This window comes from Kryptolebias marmoratus, linkage group LG9, assembly GCF_001649575.2.
Source record: "Kryptolebias marmoratus isolate JLee-2015 linkage group LG9, ASM164957v2, whole genome shotgun sequence".
In the NCBI taxonomy this organism is placed as follows: Eukaryota; Metazoa; Chordata; class Actinopteri; order Cyprinodontiformes; family Rivulidae; genus Kryptolebias; species Kryptolebias marmoratus.
The window spans coordinates 22,657,983-22,681,420 of NC_051438.1; the positions used below are offsets into that span (position 1 = coordinate 22,657,983).

At 36.0% G+C, this 23,438-nt stretch overlaps 1 protein-coding gene across 5 annotated transcripts in view; it reads right to left on the bottom strand.

Annotated features, from left to right (window-relative positions):
* Positions 1–23,438, bottom strand: part of diaph2 (diaphanous-related formin 2) — a 347,968-nt gene that overhangs the window by 230,460 nt on the left and 94,070 nt on the right. For all 5 annotated transcript variants that reach the window (XM_017408298.2, XM_017408297.2, XM_017408299.2 and 2 more), the window contains 7 exons: positions 23,165–23,304; positions 11,373–11,447; positions 11,209–11,278; positions 10,433–10,569; positions 5,802–5,910; positions 3,006–3,116; positions 1,592–1,704 (listed from right to left, as the gene is read on the bottom strand). In XM_017408298.2, coding sequence (XP_017263787.1) covers positions 1,592–1,704; positions 3,006–3,116; positions 5,802–5,910; positions 10,433–10,569; positions 11,209–11,278; positions 11,373–11,447; positions 23,165–23,304 — 755 coding nt within the window. The remainder of the gene's footprint in view (positions 1–1,591; positions 1,705–3,005; positions 3,117–5,801; positions 5,911–10,432; positions 10,570–11,208; positions 11,279–11,372; positions 11,448–23,164; positions 23,305–23,438) is intronic.

The following is a 23,438-nucleotide window of genomic DNA, read 5'->3' on the forward strand; positions in this document are numbered from 1 at the left end:
AACATATTAGGGAAAAGTAGCAGAAATTAGTTTCATGATTTTAAGGTTGCTAGACTCAAAACTGAAACAGATCAATGCTTTTAAATAGCAGCTCACTTTTCTTATTAATTTGAACAATGTCTGTAATTAAACTGCTATTCAATATTCTTAAAAGAAAAACGAAATGAAAATCAAAGCTTCTCTAAAGTATCAGTCCCCTCCCTTGCAATAACAGCATAAGAAGTTTGGGAGAATTACCAGTCCAGTGAGATTCAATTATAGCCTCACCATGGCCCAATTTTCAGAAGGCATAAGAAGTAGCTTACACTGGAAAGGAGCCAAACCAGCTTCATCTATCACTAAACTGCAGACAAAACCTAATGTAAAACACCAATCTATTCCATCTCAGCTCTTTTCCCTCACTTTTAGTCTGTCTCTTTGCACTCTCTCTCCAAATAATGAATAAACATGAGTGGCAGTCAAGTGTGATGTAGGCCAGTCAGCAGTGGGGTCAATCAATCACCAATCCACAGTCCATTAATATTCATTAGGGGCCTGGAGTCATCTCCTCAGCACCTGGACCTGGAGCCGGACACAGAGGAGACGAGTCTCTTCAGGTTAATATTTATGAAACCGCCGGGAGAAACAAAACACATGCGCAATGCTCAGGTGGTAGAAGTTTTACCTGCGAGCTATCGCGTATGTATGTAGGTTTGTGTGTGCGCGCATCTGTGTGCACAATGCAGACAAAAGGACAAAGGGTAACCTAGGCATTCCAATCATGCCCATACCTCACAGATCAATACCACATTGTCCTTGGAAGCAAACATTAAGCCATCTAATTTGTGAACCTGCTCGAGCACATCATTAATCCAGGTACACCTTTTTTTCCCCTCTCTCTTGTCTCCAGACACACATACACCACCTCCTCCCCTCACTTACATGTGTCAACAGAAACTGTCACTCACAGTGGCACTTTTGTGCTCTTACAAGAACTGTGGGATTTGGTGGAAGAAAAAGGTTGCAGGAATGAACATCTGCATAACAATGCCAGCGTCTGGTTTGTCTGCTCACGATGTCAGCTATTCAGACATGGCCTTAGAGAAGATTTGTGAATTATTTAAGAGTTCTTCTAGGATGCTTGAAAAAGTTTCCCCACTCAGGACTAAATTACCACTACTCCTATTAACTTCTATCCTGACTGTTGGGAGCCAATTTTTCATAGAAAGCTAGAAGTCAGAATTCAGCTTTTTAAACTAGTCCAGAGAAACAAAAGGTGCCATTATCTTTAAAATGTTCTACTTAGCCAAAAACTAACAACGAACAAAAAGTGAAGTAAAGAGGAGAGGAAATGGACAGGAGGAGAAGAATAAATAAAAAGACTGAGGAGGTCAGAGGTTAAGATGACAGGGTTATTTACCAAGTATACCCAGCCAGGGATGGAGCTGGATATTGTGCGCTGACTCGTCTAATCCTTCTCTAATGAACAAAGCCATGAGGGGGATTTATCCTGTAAAGCTTGACCAAACTCACAATATGCACTCACTGCTAGTTCTGTAGGCCTGTATATCTCACCTCTGTATATTCACAGAGACAAAGGACAAAAGGATATTCCATCTCGGCACGGATGTCATCCAGGCGATGGGAGAGTTCGATAGCATCTTCCTCCTTGTTCTCGTTAAACACCCTCAGCTGGATGTCGAGCTCCTCGGTCTCTTTTATCTCCTAAAATTAGTTAAGACAGAAATGGTGGATGTGTTACAAATTGTCACAACACAGTGTAAGTCAAGGAAGGTGTAGCTTGTAACAATTTACTTCTTTAATCTTAGCACTCCTAAATTTTGCCAAACTTTTTTCTTACTAAATGGCACTGGGTTGAAAATCTATAGCAGCACAATACAGAAAAATGGAAACTAATATACCCTGAACTTTCCCACCAAGTATTTCAGACAAAAACCAATTCCTGCACACCTGTTCCAGCCACGAGGGGCTACAGGGGTGCTCCTCAACACTTCTCTATGAATCACCGGCAGGGAAGTTTACACACTGAGACAAGACCAAATGTAACCCAATTTCTGTAGGTATCAATCACCTTGCGCCGTTTTTTTAGGTGCACCATCTGTCTCCAGCAGGCAACTCTGGTTCAGAGGGAGGTGCACAATGGCACAAAAAGAAAGGAGAGGAGGAGGAGGAGAGCCAAATAACTGCATCAAGGACTATTAGAACAAAACAAGCCATGCTTTCTTTTTCTGGATTTCACTGTTTCTTTGCCAACAGCTACACACACTCCAGAGCATAACTCATAATTAGATGGAGTGTCATGCAGAATGTGAGCAATAAAAGTGCTAAATGTGGGATTCATAAATGACTGTACATGGAGGTCCTTTCAAATCAGAGGGCAGAATTGAAGATAATTAAAGTAATGACCGTAAAAATCAACAGGAGCAGCTGGGATGACTTATTAACAACTGGCTCTGTGACACATTCACCCCACTTGCGACAAATGAGAGTTTGAGTGATGAGCCAGAGCTCGCTTGCCTTCGGCTCATGTGAAGGTGTGTAAAGTGAGGTTGCTGATAATGATGCCTGTGCGCAGGGGTGCTAGCTACGATTCACATTCTCCACAAGCCCCTGCTACTACAAATCAAACTAACTGTGGCAGGTCTCTCCATTGTGAATTTACATCACAATTACGTTCAGTTTAAAAAATTATTTTAATCAGTGGATTCTAAACTTGAACTGTTTGATTTGAATGTCTGTTTAAACAATCACTAATCAGGTTTGAAATTCAAAACGCACAACAAAAGCTTCTGGGTGCTGTCATAACAAAAAAAAATATGTTTAAATTGTTTAACTAAAATGAGCGAAAAGCTGAACCTAAATTACAGACATGAAACAGTGTTCTTTAATTTGACTCATTGATTTCACTTTTATATAACAGAAAGTAGAGAAAAAGAACCGTATCATTTTGGTCAAATCAAGTAAAAAATAAGTGAGAACCAATTTCTTATTTTTTGATAACTTACAGGAAGGATCTTCTTTAGACCACATCTTAAAAACTCATTGCGTAGATGTATCCGAAAGTCCAGGTCATCAGGCGACGTGACCAGAGCATTGATCAGCTGCATGCAGGCTACCTGTGGTCAAAACAAACAAATACATGCTGTGTATACATATATCTATATATAAATATAAAGAAAAAACATAAGAGATACATTTCTTTAAAACAAATGAAACTAACATCATGTAACACATCTCCCAGGATAATGTTTGGTTTATGTCTTGTACTTCTGTGTTTCAAAGTGATCGTTTCTTTTTATTGCTCTCTCCAAGATTACAGAACCGAAATAGCAACAATGAGGAGAAAAGGGTAAAGAAAGAGACAAAGACCAGATGAAACACAGACAGTCCAGGTCTGGCGTTTCTATTGACTAGATGTGCATTATTAATGGATTTATTGGTAAAAGAAAGAGGAAAAAGAGTTTGTGTGCTGGGTGGGCGGTTGGAAGGATGAGTTGAGGAAATCGCAAATGAATTATAATGAGAAGTAAGGTGTTTCAGGGGAGCAAGCTGTGGATAAGGCAGTTTTTTTTTTGACAGACAATCAATAAGCAGGTTGAAGGATTCCCATGGACAAATCTGAAATGCTGCCTTCTTAAACCGTGACCCAAAACAGTTGGTTGGTATGAGTTATTAATAAGAGTCACTGCTGCGCTGATTCTGTAGGTCTGTCATATCAGCCTTTAGGGTTTCAACCCAGCATCCTGTTACTGGCTTCTCTTATTGCTAAACTTTGTACACAACTGACACAAAATTGCTGTTCAAAAGAAAAGCTGGGTGGGGGGTGGGGGGAGATGACTAGCAAGTTCACTATACTGTTATTTTATTGATGTGAAAAAAATAAATAAATAATTTGCAGCTAAACAGTCCTGTAGGTAGCTGGCCAGCACTAAAGAAATTGGGAAGTTGAAAACAAAAAGAATAAGCATACTCACGTTGCTATTTTATTTCATGATGTAATTATACATTCTTTTTCCCATTAGGAACTTGAAAAACAAGAATTACAGTTAAGCGTTTAAGGGGTTTTTCTTCACTGCAGTAAAGTCTGCATGAATTCGACTCTCACAAAGAGGCAACTGAAATAAGATACAACTGAAAAAAAAGCCTTATACCAATTTATTTTCATTATTGTAAGAGAAATAAGGAACTAATTGTATATTGACCAATTTATTTATTTATATTCTTTCTATATTTTATTTAACCTCAGATTTTTATTCTTCAAAAAGTAAAAATGTTGAACTTGGAATCACAACCTTTTGCATGTATATACCAACAGTGTTATTTTCCTGAAGCAGGACAGGCTCCTTATGTTTAAGAAAAGCTTCAGGAACTCAAAACATATATATATATATATATTTGTGACCTGAAATCTGACATTTTATTGTAACCACCAGAGCCCATGCACAAAAGAAACTCAAGCAAATCTTCACAGAATTTCAGAGTGTTGAAAGTCATGCAGATCATAAAAAAAGTATTTTTTATTCCTGCTGCACACAGACAAATGCTCCCATCAAACATCTCAACCATACCTCAGTCATGTTTTGTGGAGTGGAGAAGGATGTGGGTAAAGGGTTGTAGAGAAACATCAATGTGGAGAAGGAAGGGTGTCAAAATAAAGTAATTAAAAGTGTTAATGCTTGAAAATTTCTAAAGTAAGAATGCAGAGTTTATTTCATTCTCAGTGCACAAGTATACCCTGAACCCACATTTTAATCACATTAGCAAAGTCTAGTTGTGTGGACCATCACGGGCGTTGGATTTAAAGTCTATTAATTTCCACGAAACCCCTGCATCAGCAAAGCATTTTAATTTACTTCACAATTAGCAGAGCTTCATTTCATTAATGGCAAAATTTAAAGGAAAAACAACAGCCTACTAATAAAAGAATATCCTGTTTCTCTTCCACCACCCGCCTCATCAGTTTCCCTTCATGACTTTTTCCTTCATGACTTCTCAGGCCCTGCAGCTAAACTAATTTCTTAAGTAATTCCCTGCTTTGGTTTCTACAAAAACATGTTTTAAGTGGTGTTGTTGTTGTTGCCGTTATATACTTTTTTTTTTCCTGCTCCTAAACACCAGCAGTGAAAATGAGTAGAGGTATGGTGCTTTGTTGCCCTTTCACATGGAGTCCTCCGAGACTCAACTTGACAGCAACGGAGGGGGAAAAAAAAGCAAAGGTAAGTATTTGTAGGATGTGAGAAAAAGATGAGTAAAGCAGGGAGAGGAAGAGGAAATGTGATAAGAAAGGAAAATCAGAGAATTCAACCTCCTTTTTATTTCATCCTTTATTCAGTTTGTGAAAGGAAAGGAGCAATTCAGTGGAGGTGCTCAATGACCCAGGTGTTTTTTGATTAAAGCAGTAGCAATGGAGCATTGACTGCATTTTAATAGCTAAGTGATCACATCTTGTCATGTGCTAGAGGGGCTGTGACAAGCCAACTTGAAAACAGAAGCCATAGAAAACTAAAGTTGTGGAGATCGACGTACAATGGGATAAAGACTGCTAAGAGTTGCAAAACTTTCTATTTCAGTGTTGCCTGCACTCAGATCTGTCTTATGTCCACAATAGTTGGTAAAATGCTGGCATTATAATACACTGCTTTGTTTGAGTGTGATTTAGTACTTAGACATGGTTAAAAGTAAAACATACCACATCACAACAGCACAGTTGTATGGTATTCAGCACAGTGTGCTGTAGAGTTATGGTTAGTTTGCTGGATATTTATTTGTTTGTAGGGTTGTGTGCATCTTTAATTACTCACCTGGAGCTGCTGGGCCTCATGGTTCTCCAGTCCCTCTACAATTGGAGCAAACCTCTCTTTGTTATTCCTCTCTGCAGCAATTGTCATGGCAGCCAAAATCTTATCCAGGCTGGAAGAACACAGGGAGCAGGCAAACACAAAAGTCAACAAACACTTTTATCACCTAACTGACGGCGCATTTATTCACAATTTGTAGCTCAAACACCATGTATCTTATCTCTTATCTCTTCTTGTGTGTTGGTGGGGACATTTTCTCTGCCAGTCTTTGGCCACTTTGACAAACTGATTTCCATCTCTTTGTATGAAATCTACTCTATTATTGGAGCAGTATCCAATTCTGACTTCATCTAGCAGTTGCTAAGGTGAAGCTTGACAAAAACAGGGGTTTGCTGCAAATGTGTTTTTTGTAAAAGGGTCTGGAGCAAATTGCATTTGGCTGACTTAATGTTCAAACACACCTACTAAAAAGCTAAACAAATAAGAGTACTTTGTAAGGACTTAAGGTTGTGCAGCTTAAAGTGTTGTACAATTTCCACCTAAATTGAGAATAAAAAAAATCTGCCTGAGTTGCAAACACACAAATGACTCAAGTAAATTGATGGTTTTTGAGCTGTTATGTGAAGTGTCTTTTTCTGCATTACAAGTATTAAACCCATTTGTTGTGACATAAAAGTGGCTTCCCTGCCACTGATCCATCAAATAAGTTAAGAAGTAGCCACATTACACCAAACACTGAAATGTCTATCAAACCTGTGTAATCACACATGCCAGATATGCTCTGCATTGCCTCTTTTAGTACTTTGTGATTAGCAGCTGATTAGTGGGCACGTGAGATTATGTGTCTGACCAGTAGGCCTGTATGTGCAGAGTAAGCCTGACGTAGAGATAAATGGAACGACCATGCTCTCTGATAGACATTACAAAGTCACAGAGAAACACGGGGAGCTGCATACTGAGTAGCTTTAAAGCCAGTTCAGACGAAGCTACAAAACAGGGGAGATAGATCTGCTTAACTTGTCGTGTTCTCTTTTGATGCTGTCAGCCGATGTGGGTGCTGAACATGAGTCAAAGTCACAACATTGGTTGGCGGAGAATTTTCTAAGCGAAAAAAGTGACACCTCAGCTCCTTTGGCTGTCATTTCTACAGGATCCGGACATTTTAATGCAAGGCTATGATCATTCCAAAGATCTTGTTGTTTACTTCAACCTATTTTTGAATTATTTGAGTGACAAGAGTGAGAGAAAGGCACACTAAGTGCAACAGAGAGAGATATTCTATCCATACAAGCAGCATATGCTTAATATAGTAGTAGCGTGTGTTTGTGATGAGAAAGTCTCTGAGTGTTTAAGTGAAGGCTGAACGTAACTAATTACTCATTTACTGCATTAAAGTGTTCATTATATAATGATCTGAGCACATCTACCTGCAAAAGTCATTATTAAATAAAAGCTCTGTTAAACAGTGATCACTTTGCTCATTTTAGCTGAAATGTATATTTTTAACAGAACTACTTTCAATCAACCAAACTGTGAATGGCTGCCAGAACTTTGTCCAGTTTAGGTTCAGGGAACAGCCACCTCCTCTAAATGTAAGACAAAAAACTCAAAACTCAATAGGGTTGGTTAGGGTGAACCCGAGCTCTCCTATTAGTCATACTGCTTTAGACAAATATGAATTTTTTTATGAAATAAATTGGAATGTATTTTATTTGAACTTGAACTGAGCTTATTTTACCCTGAGAGGGTTGTTGTTGTAAACTGTCATTGTTTTAAAAAACTGAACTAAAACAGCTGGTTACAATTTGCAGAGTGTAAACTTTAGAAAACTGTGATTTTATTCTTCCATGAATGAATTAACCTATAAACATAAAACACCAGTTTTCTTTCGGCAACAATTTCTGCTGCCTTTTTATTGCTCACATAGTTGACCTAACAAAATAGTCCTTCACAGCAGACACTGAGATGTAGAAGTAGAAAAAGCATCGTTGTAATTAAAAATGAAGGTTAGACTCAGTCAGTGTCACAGTGATTGTCACCCCCAGCGCGCTGGTATTACCATGGCACACTGGAATACTTAAATGAAGGTGAGTCACTGTTAATTGTATTAGCTTCACCTGTGCTGGTTTTGAAACCTTGAGACAGGTCTTTGATGGAATAAATGTCTAGGGCGAGAAAATCTGATATCTAAAAAAATATATGTTCTGAAACAAAAAAAACACATTGCAGAAAGTAAACAATATAGAATCAATAATTGGGTTTATATGTTTGACAGATAAGCTAATTCTTACAGAATCATTAATTACAATTTTAATATATGTGTAAAAGTAGTTTATCTGAATTTTTAAGGCCCTTAACCTCCAAGCTGCTCCCCAGGTGGCAGCCGTCTGCTCCACATGTGTAATGGGTTAAATGCAGAGAATAAAGTTCCCCATTGGGTAAAGAGTATAATAAAATTAAAATAAATAAATAAATATTTAAATGCAGCAATCCATTAGGCATATAAATCAAAACTGATTTGGATTGAACTTACTGAAACTGTGCAGCTTTTAAACAAGTTTGGGAAGAGTCAAAACAACAAGCGCAAAGGCTTCTTTGGATGGTCAAAGATGTGAGACATATTGCTATACTCAGCTTGTCTAGCAGAAAATGTGGGTTTGTTTATTTCCTCAGCTGCATACAGACTTGACTTTGAAGTGCAATTGTTATTCTAGTCTAGCCCTGCGGGAAACAATAAAAAACACTCCCATAACTCCAATTTATAAGCTGTCAACCAAGTTGTGTCCGTGGCAAACTGAACTGACCATTTTTTTTTTTTAAATAAAGAGACTAAGATGCATCTTTTGTGTGTTCTTTTTTACACTGTGTATATAGGTTCATGCAATATAGGCTCACACAAGATGTGCACGTGCATGACTGCAGTACAATTCCTGTAAGAATATATGCAACCAAGGGGAAGGCGATTGAAGTGATGTCTTTTTTTGTCACCAGTTGGGATTTTCAAATAGTGTGGCCTTGTTTCGACATCATCTAGGAGGTACTGAGAAAGAGAGCATAACATATTTTCCCTCAACAGCAAATAAAATAAAAATTGCAGGGTATGTCAGTAAGATTCTCAGTCAGATAGGTCACAGAATACCTAAATGGTTACCATAAAAAAAGGCTTGATAGGGCAGTTTAAGGGCTCCGGCACACAAAGGTGCTGATGTGATTTTAAGCAAACCTCGCCTTTAAACTTTTAAAGTTGATTTTATATTTGAAAAGATACACTGAGGCAATCTCAAGGCTCCTGGAAATATTTCAGCCCTTTTTTTAATGTTAATTAAAAAGTGAAAATGTTTCCAAGTACAACAGTAAATTGAAGAAATATCCACAGACATATTTTTAAGAAATCCTCCTTGTGCTGTTTGGTCCTTCATGCACACAAATGTAATGTTGAAATACTACAAACTAACTTCTTGTAATCCTTTTTTCCTGACTGAAGACAATGATGAACTCTTGACTGGCTGTGTCATAGTGGTGCATGTTGGTTTGAACTGTGCTTGGCTTGCACTTTGGCTGCGTGGTTTTGGTTTTCATCCAAACAGAAGTTCATGTGAAAAATGTCATGTACCCTTAAAAATTAACTTGACCCAAGGACAAATACTACAACTGTTATGGCTTTGTCTAACTACTGCATTAATACACACATAATTTTCTCAGATATGTAAAAAGTAGCCTAAAACACCTATCTGTAAGATCAGTTATCTGTTTTTTAAGAAATCAAACACATAACTGATTATTTTCAGGTAAGACTCACTCTAAATGCCACCAGGGGAATGCTACCAGGAAAGAGTAGTTGGTGTTAGAATACTGAAGGAAAATTATTTGTTTTTGTATTTGGCTGATTCTTTCAAACACAAATACCTGTAGAAAATGGTAGTTGTGAGTTTTAAGCTAAAAAGCACATCAGATAATATCTTGATGCAACGTACTCATTCCTAGTCTAAATTTGACATAGCAGAAAAAAACAAAAAAATGTTTCATATAGATTTTTCTACAGGTATGTCAAGGCACCCCCAAAAACTAAATTGGAGCATGCAGACAAGATATGTAGGCTCTGACAGCTTCAAGTTAGATATCAATCAAAAAAAAAGGGGGGCTTTACTTTGGAATCATAGCATCAAGAATATTTACCAGCAAACCAGACTTTTAGAGAAAGAATATTTGAGGAATAAAACACACCTGCCAGCTACAAGCTCATGCAACAACAATCTGAACTGGATTTTCTGGCCAAAAACAAGAACTGTGAACATTAAGAGATGTGAACAGCAACGGCTGTTCATTATGAATATTATTCAGACAAAAAAAAAAAGAAAAAACTGTTTTAGAGTGGGTTTTCACCCCCTCTTTTTTCCTTCACACTTTAGGTCCAGTGACATTTTAATAACATCTACTTTTTATTTGAAAATCTTAAGATCTACAATTAAAACCAAATGGTCCTGAATTAAAGGAATGACCTTTAAACTGTGACAATCTCATTATCTTACATCAGACTCTGAAGAAGAGTAGCCGGCCTTTCACAAGCCATCTGTGCACGTCTCTGGGATGTGTATGATTGTGAGAAATGATCAAATCAAATACTTTCAACTTACATGTTTTCTTCTCCAATAATACAGATAGCTGAAAGAATTTTGACAATCTCTGTCATCATGCTGGTCTGCTTTGGGTCAATTGCTCTTGCCAACAGCAACAAGCTCCGCTCATCTCCCAAGATCCTTTGCAGTCCATACTGTGAAACACATGGAGGAGATGAGGCAGAATGAGGCCCATTGGGTATAAATTAATGAGCAAATTTGCATTCATAGAGAACTTTAACTTCAAGTAAAATAGAAATTACACAAAAAAAACCCTAATGTGGATAGTTATAGTTAGCCTTAATCTTGTTTTAAAGAGGGACAATGAGGTCATGGGAAAAAACGGCAAGAATGATGAATTGATTCAATTCGGGACAGGACTACAGAGACATTCACTTATAGTCTCCTGTACTTTTAGTATCCCCACAACTGAAGGAGTGACTTGAGATGACCACATGTGGGGATTAACTCCACAAAAAGCAATATCAATAGTTCATCGAACCTTGAAATGTGTGTCACTTTTGAGAAATTAGTGAGACCTTTCCAAAAATGGATAATTAAAAAGTTCACAGATTTCGAATGATACGATTAGCTTTGCTTTACTCGTCCATTAATATCTACTTGTCAACAACTAGATTTTTTTTGTTAAATCATTTGCCTTTGACCTACTTTTTAACTAAATTAAAATATAGTAGCCCATTCTTATCTCAAGTTTAGTTGTGGTTCACAATGTTTACTGACATTAAATGAGGTCATTTATTTGTATTTCTTATTCATTATTGACTCATACAAACCTTATTGTTCATGAAAGCCTTCAAGCACTGAATCAGTTTATGCTGGTTCCGTTTATCAATATACTCTTGCCTGAAAAAGAAATCCAAAATATTGTGATTACATGAACAGAAACTGATCGTAGAAAATAACACAGAAATGAAATAATTCCTATGATTTTACTTACTGTTTCTTGTCCAGCAGCTTTTCCAGAGAATCCAGAAGAAGGCCAAGACCCTCATGTCCGAAGTTATTAACCCAACTGAAAAAAGAAAAGACAGAAAAACAAAACAAAAAAATCAATCTCCAGTCTATTTTCTTTTCTTCTGTCGGTTCACTGTAAGCTATGCTGATTTAAAACAAAAAGGACTCACAAACAACAGTGCATTAGTCTCATGAGGGAATTTGTCAGACTAATATCAGAAGTTTGAAACTTAACTGCACATATTTTCTGTTTAGAGTATATTTTTTTAGAGAACAATACATCATCTGTGTCCTCTCCTTGATATTGAATACAGTCTGTAGCAGTTTGACTTTAGACTGCACCCATTTACACATAAATGAACACCCATCTATCCTAACCAATGTTCTCATCCCTAAGCTGTTTGTATCCGGGCCCAATGTGAGCTACTATTTTACTGTGCCAGAAGATTAAGCAATGCAAGTAAGATAACACTGTAATCGATAATGGATCGAGAGAGATAATTGCCTATAAACTGCGGCATATCAGGAGACGGCAAATGATCCAGTGTAGATGAGCCTGTTTGTCTAAGACATGAGGGAAGCCAGGAGGAGGGAGGGAGGAAGGGACACAGTGGTCACAGTCAGATTATGCCATTAGCTTTACTTGTTTTCAGGCTCCTAACTGTCAATGACGCAAAATGCATGAAGCAATTTTCCCAGCATTAACGGGGCATAAGTCAATTATCTATCCCGCCTTTTTGACGATGATTTGAAATAATAATGGTTTGAGTATTAAAGCCGTCTGTATTGACTCAGTGAGTCGGAAGAGACCCTCAATTAGGAAAAGGATGCATTTGCCTGAGGAAAAATACAAAAATGAGGTGAGGCATTTCTTTAATCTGAAACTAAACAAGAGCTAACCAACAGCACTCTACTCAACATTACTCAAATTCACCACACAGACGAGCAAAGCCAATTTATAAGCTGTTAAAATGGATTGTGGTGAATAATGATTTGTTACTGTAATAAAAACAAAACATCATATTTGCTGGTGTAGATTCTCAGTCATCCAGGCCATGGTAAATTCAAAAAAAAAAAAAAAAGTTAAAAAACAAAAACAACTGGACTTCTATTCTGTAGCTGAAGACGTTTCGCTTCTCATCCGAGGAGCTTTCTCAATTGAGAAAGTCCAGTTGTTTTTGTTTTTTAACTTTTTTTTTTTTTTGAAAACATCATATTCATAAAAATGGCAAAATGCTGCTTTACTTAGAGTTTTCTGATTTGATTTTTTTTCTTTCCTTCAGGCTTGTTCTTTACACATGCTGAAGGCCATGGAAAAGAAGACAGAACAAATAGTCTCAGTTTACTATAGAAAAGACAATACAGCTGGATATGTTTGTGATGAAGAAGTGGGACAACAGAGAGAGCATTTTAGGCTTTACAAAGAAAAATATACCAGAAAACAAAGAGTATACTAGTGTGTGTAGGCTGTGTAGCTTGCTTTAACATCGGCTCGAAAAACAATTTAAATAAACTAAAAAAAGAGAGATAATTCATCAAATTTGATAGTTTGTAGGGTGCACAAACACCACAAGAAGGAAGTTTTTGACTGAAATGCCAGCTCTAAGTTTGCAATTTAGATGGACATGCAAAAAAGGGGCAGAGATAATCCATGCTGTAATTTTTTTCAAAATATGTAAGTCTTGCTGCAGGTTGCAACATAATGCTTTCCACCTCAAGGTTTTCAATGCACTAAATATTTTGAGTCCTCTCTACATCGCAGTCTGCTCATAATTTTCTGTCCCCTCCTGAATGCCTTAAGGTACTTTCCAGCTTGCCTTCGACATGCCCCAAAAGTTACCACGAAAATGAAATAAAAAAAAAGAGACTGTACATCCACAGCATTTGTCCTGAAGCTGTTAAAAAACTCCCACTTACTTTATTACAAAAACTGACTCAACAAACAGCAAACTTTTACAAACACAAACAATATTCTCACTTATAAAATGAAAACAAGCAAACATTTCTTTTACCTTATGAGCAGTATTGATTATATTAAGGTAGGACTATTTTAGGCCTGCCTTTGATTTTTAAATCAACAGAACCTCATATGACCCAAAATTACTGAACGAGAAAGAGTTCAAATCCCCTCCCAATCAGGCTGTTCCCCTAATTCGAGCATATATTCAACATTTTTATTAACTTAGGGGAGAACTCGTTCATGTAATATTTATGGCCTTAATCCCCTACTTAAGTGCCACCAAAATGCATTACTTTCTTCAATCATGTATATTCCCCGGGCAAAATACAAAATTAATGGTTAGTTAAAGACAAGAAATTCCTTCCCTTTTTTTTTTGTTATTTCTGCTGGCTTTATGCAATTATGTAATCATTAGGTTAACTGCTACAAATTGTGCCCATCAAAAATTTCTATTTTTATTCTGTAAAACTAGCGTTAAAAAAATGTTTACAAACATGACTGATTTTTAATAAACAATGTCTTTATTTATTCTAAACTTCACCATGTTGGTTTTTTTTCTAGGCATTCCTGGTAACGAAAGAAACACTGCAATGAAGAGGTTTGTTGTCAAAAATACTTACATACTAAAAGAACAATTGTAAGATGCACAAGATAACACTGATAGCAATTACCAATAAGTAGATTGACTGCAAGGGGAAAAACATTCAAAGAGTTAATAAAAGTGTTGAAATCTGAGCCATCGCCTAAGGATTGACCCATGTATACAAGAATGTGAATTATTTAACACAATGTTGACGGGAGAGGTTTCACACAGCTAAAACAAAAACTAAATCAGAGGATGAAGTTGTCACAAAAGCTCTTTAGTCACCACAGAAAGACATCAGAGCAGACAAAGTGCCACTTGGTGTTTTTCAATTTGGTGTTCGTCTTGTTTGTTCAAGGAAACAAAATGTGAATAATTGCTAACTGCAACAGTTGCATAATGCTTAGAAATACAAAAACTTAAAGGCTGTAAACAAAATGTAAACATGCTCAAATAAAAGTTAAAAAATATACTATACAACATTGCTGGCAACTAAACAATGGCAACAAAATGTGAGTGTCTAACTGTCTTATCTCCTGTCTGGTCACTGGTTCAGTCTTTAGAACACCTGTGTAAGAATTGTTTTTAGTCTATAAACCACTTCCATTAATCATTTTATTTAGCTCGATGAGAAGCTTTGCTACTCAAAGCTTTCAGCTCATAAATTATATTTCCTACTGTATTATAGACTAAATTATGTGGGTTAACAGACCTGTTTGGGGCTACAAAATTCCAACTGAGATCTGATATGGTAAGAAACAGAATTTCTTTTTTTTTTTCTTTTTAAACAAACTAACCACCACTAGTGTCTGCTTTGTGATTCTGCCACAGTACAAAACAGTAGTGGACCCAAAGGAAGATTTTCAAACAAGAAGTAGAAAAGAGAAACACAAAAGTAAACTTTTATTACCAAAATTTAGCAAAGTCGGGGCAGGATGATAATCAGCCTATCCAAATGCGAAATCCAAACAACAGTTCACCCAGAGCAGGCTGAACCTGACAAGAGACCAGTGAAGAAACTGTGCAGAATAAATACTGAGGGAGGAGATAATGAGTTAACAGAAACCAGGTGAGTGGCAATCAGCTAAAGCCAGGTGTGTGACAAGACCAGGGCAAACTACCTGAAGTTAAAAAAACAAAGGCTCTGTTAACCAGTAAGAGAAGACACCATGAAAAAAGGACAAAAAACTGTCTGTAAGTCAAAATAAGGTAAGAAAAAAATGGCAAACAAACTCAGGACATTATCTGAGTTTAATGTGAGGCTAAAGACACTGATCAATTTTAGAACTAACTGAAGTAAATATGATGAACAGGCACAACATATAAATGAATAAAAAGTATATTTAGTTTGTATGAAAAAACAATTATTACATGGCTAATTTGACCAAAATAAACATTTTGTTCTGGTGTTTTTGATCCATCTTTTTAAAGTCCATCCCTCACACAGAAGTGTGTTAAGTATTTAAGGGAAGGTTGATAGTTATAATCAGAATAAATATCCAGGAAGCTACTGAAATCCTCTGTTTATACAGAATATGAACAAAGATAAAAAATAACAATAAAAAATACCTGACATGAATTATTGAACTGTGTTGTTTCTAAAAGAGAACAACAAGGAGCAAATATGCTTTCCATGTAACTCCAGCTAACAGGAGCTCTCTCCACTCATGCCGTCTCTGCTTGGCTCTACTAATAATATCTCAGGTCTCTTGCTTCTGCTAGCTGGCACAGATCTTTAACGTAATGTGTCACAGCAGTGTACATGTAATGGTGGGGTGTGCACTTTCAGACAGTAGTTTCTCTGCAACTTATTTTTCATAAGAATATAACAAAAAAACTTTATTGGGTTACAGCATAGAAACCTTTACAGAACCAATTGGGGTCATACTGTTGCTTGATATTGGTGCTAAGGCAAATAATGCAGCCTCAGGACTATATAGCTGGTGTCAGCACTTCACAAATGTGATTCTGGGAGCTATCCAAGCAAGCGCTGGAACCACAGCAGCTTGGTACTCAAAAGTAGCACTCTGAACTTCAAGTAATAACAGCTTGATTTCAAAATGTGTCTTTAACAAAGACCGAGAAGCTCCAGCACAAATCAGTTTGTGTGTTTCTGTATGTGCATGAAAAGTGCATGTCTCTTTAAAAATATAAATCAAATACTAGGTGCAGTCAGCTGACAGCATGCCATGATCCTTAGATGCTTTGAAATGTCTCCCCACAGAGTACAAAACACTTTTGTGTTTGCTCTCTTATAACACCAAGTATTCAATCCTACGCAACAATCCATCTGACTAGCAGCTGAAGGTAGGCAGAAACCAGGAGAGGTGTTAAATAGCCTGCTGCATAAGCGGTTTACATTTAATTGTTTTGTATTATGTAAATTTGTACATGCTGTAGCTGATTAGAGAACAGATTTATTTAAGACGGTGTAAAAAGTTCTGTGAAACTGAGTTTTATCCTCCATGGAGAGGGAAATAAAATAACAAGCATGTCTTTGCACAAACACTTTTATTTGTCAATGCCACCATGTCATTTTCTTCAGGCTTTGGTTGCTGGCACTTTTTTTTTTTTTTAGATGTTGAACAGTGTTTGTGAACACCTGCTAGAATATGTGCCCCAGAATTTGTGCAACAGCTCTTAGCTGTACTGCAGCACAAGATGGTTTTTGTTGGTAAGAAAAGGTAAATTTATTTTTCTTGACATAAAACCAGGAACCAATATGTGGCAAATTAGGAATTTTGAACAGAATGCATTCGTTTTTATGTCTGCAGAGTTGTCAGTAAGAAGTTATTGTTTTTCAAACCCTTTTTAGGCATCAACCATCAAAACAAAGCTTGAACCATCTTTGCTGTGCGTTTGTTTCACCGGCCATAAAAAAGGAGGGCACACATCAGTGGTGATGTTGCCTCCTCATGTCTGATTGCTTGTCACGTCCCTTGCAGACATGACAAAGCATTTATGCCAAATGTAAACCTTCAATGGAAACTCCGACTGCTTTAAAATCTGAATTGTTGCAGCAGGCTGAAAAATAAAACGCAAAAATTGATTCGCTACTGATTTTTTTTCCCCTCAAATAACAGAAAATGAGTGAGGCAGATGTGTACAAACCTCTTCAAAACTATTATGTTCTGTAACGTTCGAATCCTTCCCGTCTCAATTCTCCTTGACAAGTGGCAGAGAAAAATATTTCAGGAGGATGGTTGAAAGTGGTTTGTAATAACGCTTGGAATCTTAAGAATGTCGTCTCACAACAACATGAAAAAAATACCCCAGAAAAAGTGTACACTATCACTCTCATACACTGCAGCACTAACAGACTCAGGTTTAGGTTAGCTCGTAGTTTCATAATGAATTCTACAACTTAATCAGGGACTTGAATTGCATGCTTTATTCTGTAATGTAAGTGATAGAAAAGGTAATGTGCTTCATCCACGAAAGTTCAAAGGCATGCATTTTGACATGTGTCCCAAAGTAGCTTATCCCCTTGAACATTACTAAAGACATCTTTTTATATTTTACAACTCTACATTTGTGAATATTAAAACTGACAAGGAGTCTGATTAAGCTTATCCACTATAAAATGAGTACAGAGGACCAGTCACGGATGATTTGCTTTGATATACTAACATCAAAAATGACAATTTTAAACAGTATCGTTCATCGCCAGCGTGTCAACTCATTGAAGATTCATCGAGAGCCTCTAATCACACTTTATTTCTGTGCCAGACAAGATTTCAAACCTAAGCTGTCGAGAGAGTAGACTAGTGAGACATTTAGAAGCTCCTACTGATTTCAACAGTCACAACAGGAGAAGGGCAGATGGATATGCTCCTTTGTGTTGGTGTTAATTGACTATTGTACACACAGCAGAGAGAAAATGGCCAAAGGAGGAAGAGTGAGAGACATAAGATCCCCAGTTAGTCCTACAACTTTTAAAATATTTATGCCAAGGGAAATACTTCTTGGCACCTTTATAATTATCTAGGTTTTCACTGCATGAGCTTGAACTAGACAAAACAAAAAAATTGCAATAAAGTATGTAGATAAATCTTCCAGTTGACCTTTTATGACTTAACTTTTCTTGTGTTTGCTCTAAAGAAATATGCATTCAACCAATCCAGATATATCTTGACGGTTTGTCACACAGTTGAAAATGTGGCAGAGTCAAACCAAATATTTAATAAAGACATAAAGCAATATGAAAAAATAAGTATTTTACCAAAGTACCAGGCACTTTTAGTTTCAATTAGCTGTGTGATTCCTGCACATCACAGCTGTGTTTTATGGCTGTCTAAGGGCTGTTCAATTGCAATAGTACTAAAAGTGAAATGTGATTTGTGCTTTAAATTGTAACTCTTGTAAAAAAAACAAAGTAATTCTGCATTTGGTCTTCCTCTTATCACTTATTCTCTAAGTAAACCACCACAGCTTGCACTGTGCCGTGTCCCCTGCAGTATCAATGGACTTTAATTTACTATTTACCAACATGACAAAACTGAGATATAAAAAGGTACAAATTGCCATTTCCATATCTGAAAGGTACTATTTGCTGACTGCGGCTGCTTTGGGTGGAATGTTTAGCCTCTTTTTTTAATTATAACACTGGCAATAGACTTATCTTCACTTGCCAACTTAATTGTCTCAATACATTTTTGTATTTTTTAAAATTCACATAACTGAGTTGTGTTTAACAAGTGCACTGTTTAGAAAACACATTTGTGTCACTGTGTAATATATTAAGACGCCAATTGTTGCAATAAATGTGTCAGTTCATGTAAAATAATGACAGATATCGATGACACTGCACAAAAAATTTACAAGATGTAATTTAGTAGAAATTATGGAAAGATTTTTGCTCCCATATTAAATGAGTGCAACAGTGCAGAATGCACACATTTATGTTAACAGGCACAGAAAGTTCAGAGCTAATAAAAAAACCCTTATTGTTGGTCAGTAAAACCCTCTAAACTAAAAAAGGCTCAGCTGCAAAAAGCTGATTAGACTGATCAGAGTAAAATAAAATGTCTAACTTGTTTTGTGTCATTTGTTTTATTTGATGAAAAGCTTTTTATTTATCTAAAATCTGACTCACGTTTCAGAATGCTACCAGACAAAAATCCACCAGATGCTGTTGGGATTTGACAGTAAGGATGCTATTGTACATAATAATTATGTATTATGTATATATAAGTAAATTAGAAAGTCTAATAACGAAGCATCAGGAGAGTAAATAAAAAAGTGACTTAATTCTAAAATATTGAAACAATTAAAAAAAATGTCATAAGTTAAAATCAAGCTAACAAAACTTTATTATGCAATAGAAAGAAATTTATAATGATGAAATCAAAACTTATATACATACATTCTGATATCACATTTTCAAAATATGCAAAACAGACAGTGAAATGAGTCTGAAAAGGCATTAGGCTGGAACGGCGCAAGATTTCTTACCCTGTAAATTAGAAAATAAGATGACTTGGAATTTTCTGTAAGTTGGCATCTCTCTTCATTTGAGTGGATTAAGAAATTAATGAAAAGAAGTGAGTAAATCTGACACTTTCAAATTAAGTATCAAGTATCGAAATGACAAAATTAAAAGAAGGAGAATGAAGTTGAGAAAAAAAATAATTGGCTGGGGAAATTTTAACAGAAAGAGAAGTTGAAAACATGTCAGTTAGGGAGAGGAGAGTAGAAACAGAGAAGGCAGTGGATGCTCAAGGCGATGCCATCTGTGGGTGGATCTGCAAAGACTGCATGCCACACACCTGTGTGGGACTGCCTGGGAGATAAGGCCCACAGCAGAATGGCCCCACGGCCACCTGTGCTGCCAAACAGGTGCACAGCCCAGCCAATTAAACTATTAGACAAACACAGGCCTCTGGGAGCAAATTAGCAACCAGTCCAAAGATCAGAGGAAATACAAAAAGCAGTGGTAAGCACTCACAGTGAACAACACAACAACACTTTTGTTAGTGAGCATACAGCATTAAAATGAAAGCAGGAATGGATTCTGGCAGAAAATCATCAAATTATTCCTGACCAAGTCTGAAAGTTCTGGAAACTTGGTAAATATGAGCTGCTTTAACACTGATAACAATATAATGAAAATAAGGAACTTTATTTAATTTTTATATTTCTAAATGGCAATAATACCTGAGTCATCAGGAGATGATTTATACAGGAACAGAAAGCAGACAAGAGAACCTCGACAGCATGTAAGAGGACACACTGCTTCCTATTGTAAAATAGGTCAAGAACATCATTCATGTAAGCTTTTACTTCAGAATCGACAGGCCGATATCATTAGGTCAGTGTGGGATTACATGATAGGCTTGAAGTAACTGAGACAGCCTGAAGCCACAGAAGGACTGAGGCCATTTTTCTAACATGCTCGCAGCAACGTGGCTGCAAAGTACAATGACAATTTTAGACCTAGAATACCGTCAAAACGTCTCAGTTTTAAAGGCAAACTGAGGTCAGACATTTTAAATTTGGAGTCTATTTACTTCAAATCATATGAAGCTGACTAATTAAAATACTGAAGCACCTATTTTAAACACAAATTGAAGCCTACTAATTTAGTACAATACAGTTATCAGAAAATCTGACTCCTGGATGAAGATGATTTTTAACACAAAAAAGGGTAATAGAACCAATTTGAACATTCCTTAAATTTACTGTTAATGTTTAAAAAACAATAGAAAAAATAGGTGTTTTGCTTCATTATAAGTGAGAAAACTTGACTCTAGCCCACTGAAATAACCTGCTTAAGGAAATACATCACGATTACTAAATGAATGGATTTTTTTTTTGAGAAGTAATGTATATTTAACCCATTTACAAAAAGAAAAAAATGTTTACAGACTACAGTAAATAAAAATCAGAATGCACTGATTTATCAACCATTTTAATGTAATATCTTTTTTCTTCTTTTAAAGAATAATTCTCTTTATTATATAATTGTAAATTATGTGGGTTAATGATTTCACTATATATTTACAGTCCTAAACTTTTGGAAACAATATTGTTGTAATATATTTTAAAATATTAAAGATGATTTTTTTTATCTAAATCTTGTTTTTATTAGTAGCATCAAAGTGATAACATTGAATAGCAGCCCATCTGATGAATACTTTAAATTGGGATTTAAAATAAGCATGAATGAACTGTTTTAGCAGTCAATATGTTTACTTCCAGTATATGATAACACAGTATACAAAGGTTACATTAACAAGGTAGGATTAAATGCAGACTTCCTGTATGTTGTGATCCATAATGGCTGAATATATTCACATTAATTAGAAGTAACCCTATCCATGCTTCAAATAAAAAGTCACTTTCTCAGGAGAGAAATAAGAGGCAGAAAGATGAGTAGATGACCTGTGTTAGTCAACACCCACAGTCTCTTAATGCACACATGCCCAAAGGTGGTTCACTGGCTGAACCGCACCATCTGTTAGTTTTAACTCGTTCCTTAAGCTGGTCAAAGGTTCAGTTTTTATAAACATCCACAAGGCAACAGTTAGATATCCTTAGCAAAAGTTGGCCTTTCTAAGTGGAAAAGCTCCCTCAACTCTTAACATCTCGCTAAGGATTCCCAGCTCTGCAATCACCATACAGATTATTTTTTTAACTGCTTATTTATGTATAATTCTGTTTTGCGTATGCTGGTATTTTGTCAAACATGTTTGTTAAGTGGACTCTTAGCTGAAATTTTCCTTCAAGCCATTTCTATCACCCTGGCAGCTAATCCTAGATCATCACACCTTCAGACTAGCAGGCAAACCCTGAGAGACTCCAGCTCTTTCTTTTTCTTCAGCTGGACTCTGATGTGAGGATCAAACTTTTAATATTCTCACGATGAATTTCTTAGTAGGTCAGCAAAGGGTGCATTTCTCTCTCTATTTTCTTTTTTGATCATCACAAATCTGCCAGTGCAGTCAACAGTATTTTTAAGCAGTAAAGGTCAGTGTGAAATGTTCTTGTTAGCTGGACATACACAGGCAGCTATGAATGGACCAGCAAACTAACAGCTATATGTTCTAAAAAAAAAAAATTAAAAAAAAGGTATAAAGTTAGCTTGAGAGCTGACTTTTAATGAATATCAACAAAAGAACCAGTTCATCCAATGACCATAACAAAAACGAATTTAATCATAGTTTTTTTTCCACTGCCTGAATAAAGCACATATGAAAAGGTGAAGATAGCATGAGGAGTTTTACAAACACAAAAACCGACCCACAGCATGTGAGAAAACGAACCATTTGGGACTGATTAGTGATTTAGTCAATATTTCTATGTCTGCAATTTACAAAAACTATTTAATAAAATACTAATAGGTGCCCTTGGACATTTGTGTGAACTTTTTATTAAAATGTTCTCCTTTCAAACATTCTTTCTCACTTTTCAAATTTTATTGTTATTCATTTTTTAGTTGACTAGTTCTAAGAACTCACTTAAAAAGATGATTATTTGTATTATTATTTCATGAAATCCTGGATATTTTAGAAAGAAATTAAAATAACTGAATTTACTGTGTTTTTAACATTAACCATCATAATTCTGACATTTGCCTTTTTGATCTATTTTAATATTTATTAAAAGTAATCAGTGCACTAATACACAGCATATCTATACTTTAGTACAACTTATTTTGTGTTTAGGCGTCAACAGATTGACATAAAAACTTTGCTTAAAATATCAAAATATTTGTACTACTGACTAAAAATGGTTAAAAGTTAAAAAAAGGTTATTTTAATAAACTACAACAAATGTTGAGCACTTTTTGCTGTTTATCAGACTTACTGTTACCCGATGCTTGAATCAATCATTTTTTTCCCTCCTTCAATAAAAAATATAGATCAATATAGCTTTTAAAACAAAAATTTGATTTTTCCATTTCTGTTTTTCCAGCTGTACTACTTTCCTTGGAGCTGTTGTTTTTTTTATTTTTCAAAAAAATACTTTAAAACATTAAAGGCCTTTTTTTTTTAAAAAAAGCTTACTAATAACCTCTCAAACAGAGTAAGATATTTCAATAAATACAAGCAAAGTTATTACTGTGCAACTGTAAAATGTGACACTATAAAAACAACTATTCCATCGAGCCAAAAACCTCCATCATGGTGCCCGAGAGACACCAAAAATTTGAAGCCATTTTAAAAATCGCTGACAATTTTACCAATAAAAGAACAATTTATTGTTAGTGGTAAAAGCTTTAGTTACTAACCTAACAGGGTTACTGGTGAGAGACACTCTGAGGGATTCCAGGCAATTGAGCAGCTTTTCATCTGTGATGCCGGAGCGCAGTTCATGAACATATTCTTGGGAAGAAAGTGTACACTCATGCTTGCTGTTCCTTAGTCCACCCTGCAAAACAAAAATCAGCAGAACAGTTATTAATTTCCAAGTCTTATCTGTAACTTCATCACCAACAGCATCACAAAACCAGCAGAGATAAACTGATAGACATTAACAAAAAAAAAAAAAAGTATATACACAGG